Source organism: Phalaenopsis equestris, unplaced genomic scaffold (assembly GCF_001263595.1).
Source record: "Phalaenopsis equestris unplaced genomic scaffold, ASM126359v1 Scaffold194941, whole genome shotgun sequence".
Taxonomy (NCBI): domain Eukaryota; kingdom Viridiplantae; phylum Streptophyta; class Magnoliopsida; order Asparagales; family Orchidaceae; genus Phalaenopsis; species Phalaenopsis equestris.
The window spans coordinates 1-1216 of NW_018214890.1; the positions used below are offsets into that span (position 1 = coordinate 1).

Sequence of the window (1216 nt, forward strand, 5' to 3'; positions counted from 1 at the left end):
CTCTTTAATACAACGGATGCTCTAAATAATCGTATGGATTTCATACTATATATGTATTACAATGTGAATTTTAATATGGGGGTAACTTGGTCAGTCGACTTGTTTAGACTCGGCCAACTGAGGTGACCGGTTTAGTGACGACTTTGTCATGTGTTGATCGGTTGAGACGCCCGGTTGAGTGTTGATCATGTCCGCCACGATAAAAGAGGGTCGATCGATTAACTGTGAACAAGAATTCCCACCTATGCCTCCGTCGGTCGGTACTGTCAGCATGGTTTGCTGTTAAAATCTCTTACCATAGTGTGTCAATCGATTCTTAACCACAAGGTTGACAGTAAAACGGTAGGACGCCTTGATTGTCTGATTGTCATTTAGTTCTTTTGAATGATTTGAAATTCGTGCTGACAGTTGTGGTGTATATAATATTTAAATTTGAAACAATCATGTCTTATTAGTTTGATAATCATTTTTAAAATAATGTTAATTAATTAACTATTTTACTAATCATACTTACATAATAATTTTATAATTTTTTAAAATTAACATACTAATAATAATGAGAAATTTTCTTGATACACACTTTTTTATGCATTTACATATCTAATATTTAAAATTTATCTTTATATTTATTGTATGAATAAAAGACATTGAACTAGATCCGAATCAAGACATAATATATAAAGAAAAATCAACCCCGACTAAATTAAGGACCGGCCTCTATAAATTACCACCGTGCCATCCTCATAACCGAAACACCCAGTAAGCACGACAAAGCAGCAACAGAGCACCTTCTTCTTCAGAAGCCATTCATGGAGACCCTTAATTCCTTCAAGGGGTACGGCAAGATGGATCCCGCCGACGACCGCGCATTCCGGCAGAAAACCAGGCGGCGCATAATCCTCATCATCGTCTCTGCTTTTCTCCTCCTCCTTATCGTCACCACCGTCGCCATCGTTCTCTCCATCAACAAACGAAACACCTCCGACAAACCATCTTTCCCCCGATCTCCCATCTCTACCTTCGCTTCCATCAAAGCCATCTGCAGCGTCACACTCTACCCCAATTCCTGCTACGATTCCCTCTCCTCCGCCTCCATCAACTCATCAGCCATCGTCACCGACCCGATGAGCCTCTTCAACCTCTCCCTCTCCGTCGCCTCCCGCGCCCTCTCTAATATCCCTTCCTTCCTCTCCACTCTCAAAATTCCATCCGCCGA

General features: G+C 41.0%; 1 protein-coding gene across 1 annotated transcript; it reads left to right on the plus strand.

Moving 5' to 3' along the window:
* Positions 1–725: 725 nt before the first annotated feature.
* Positions 726–1216, plus strand: LOC110034963 (pectinesterase 1-like; the record flags this gene model as incomplete). The annotated part of the gene is given in 1 exon segment (XM_020739202.1): positions 726–1216. A coding segment is annotated over 1 exon segment (407 nt), but the record flags the coding sequence as incomplete, so codon positions are not given.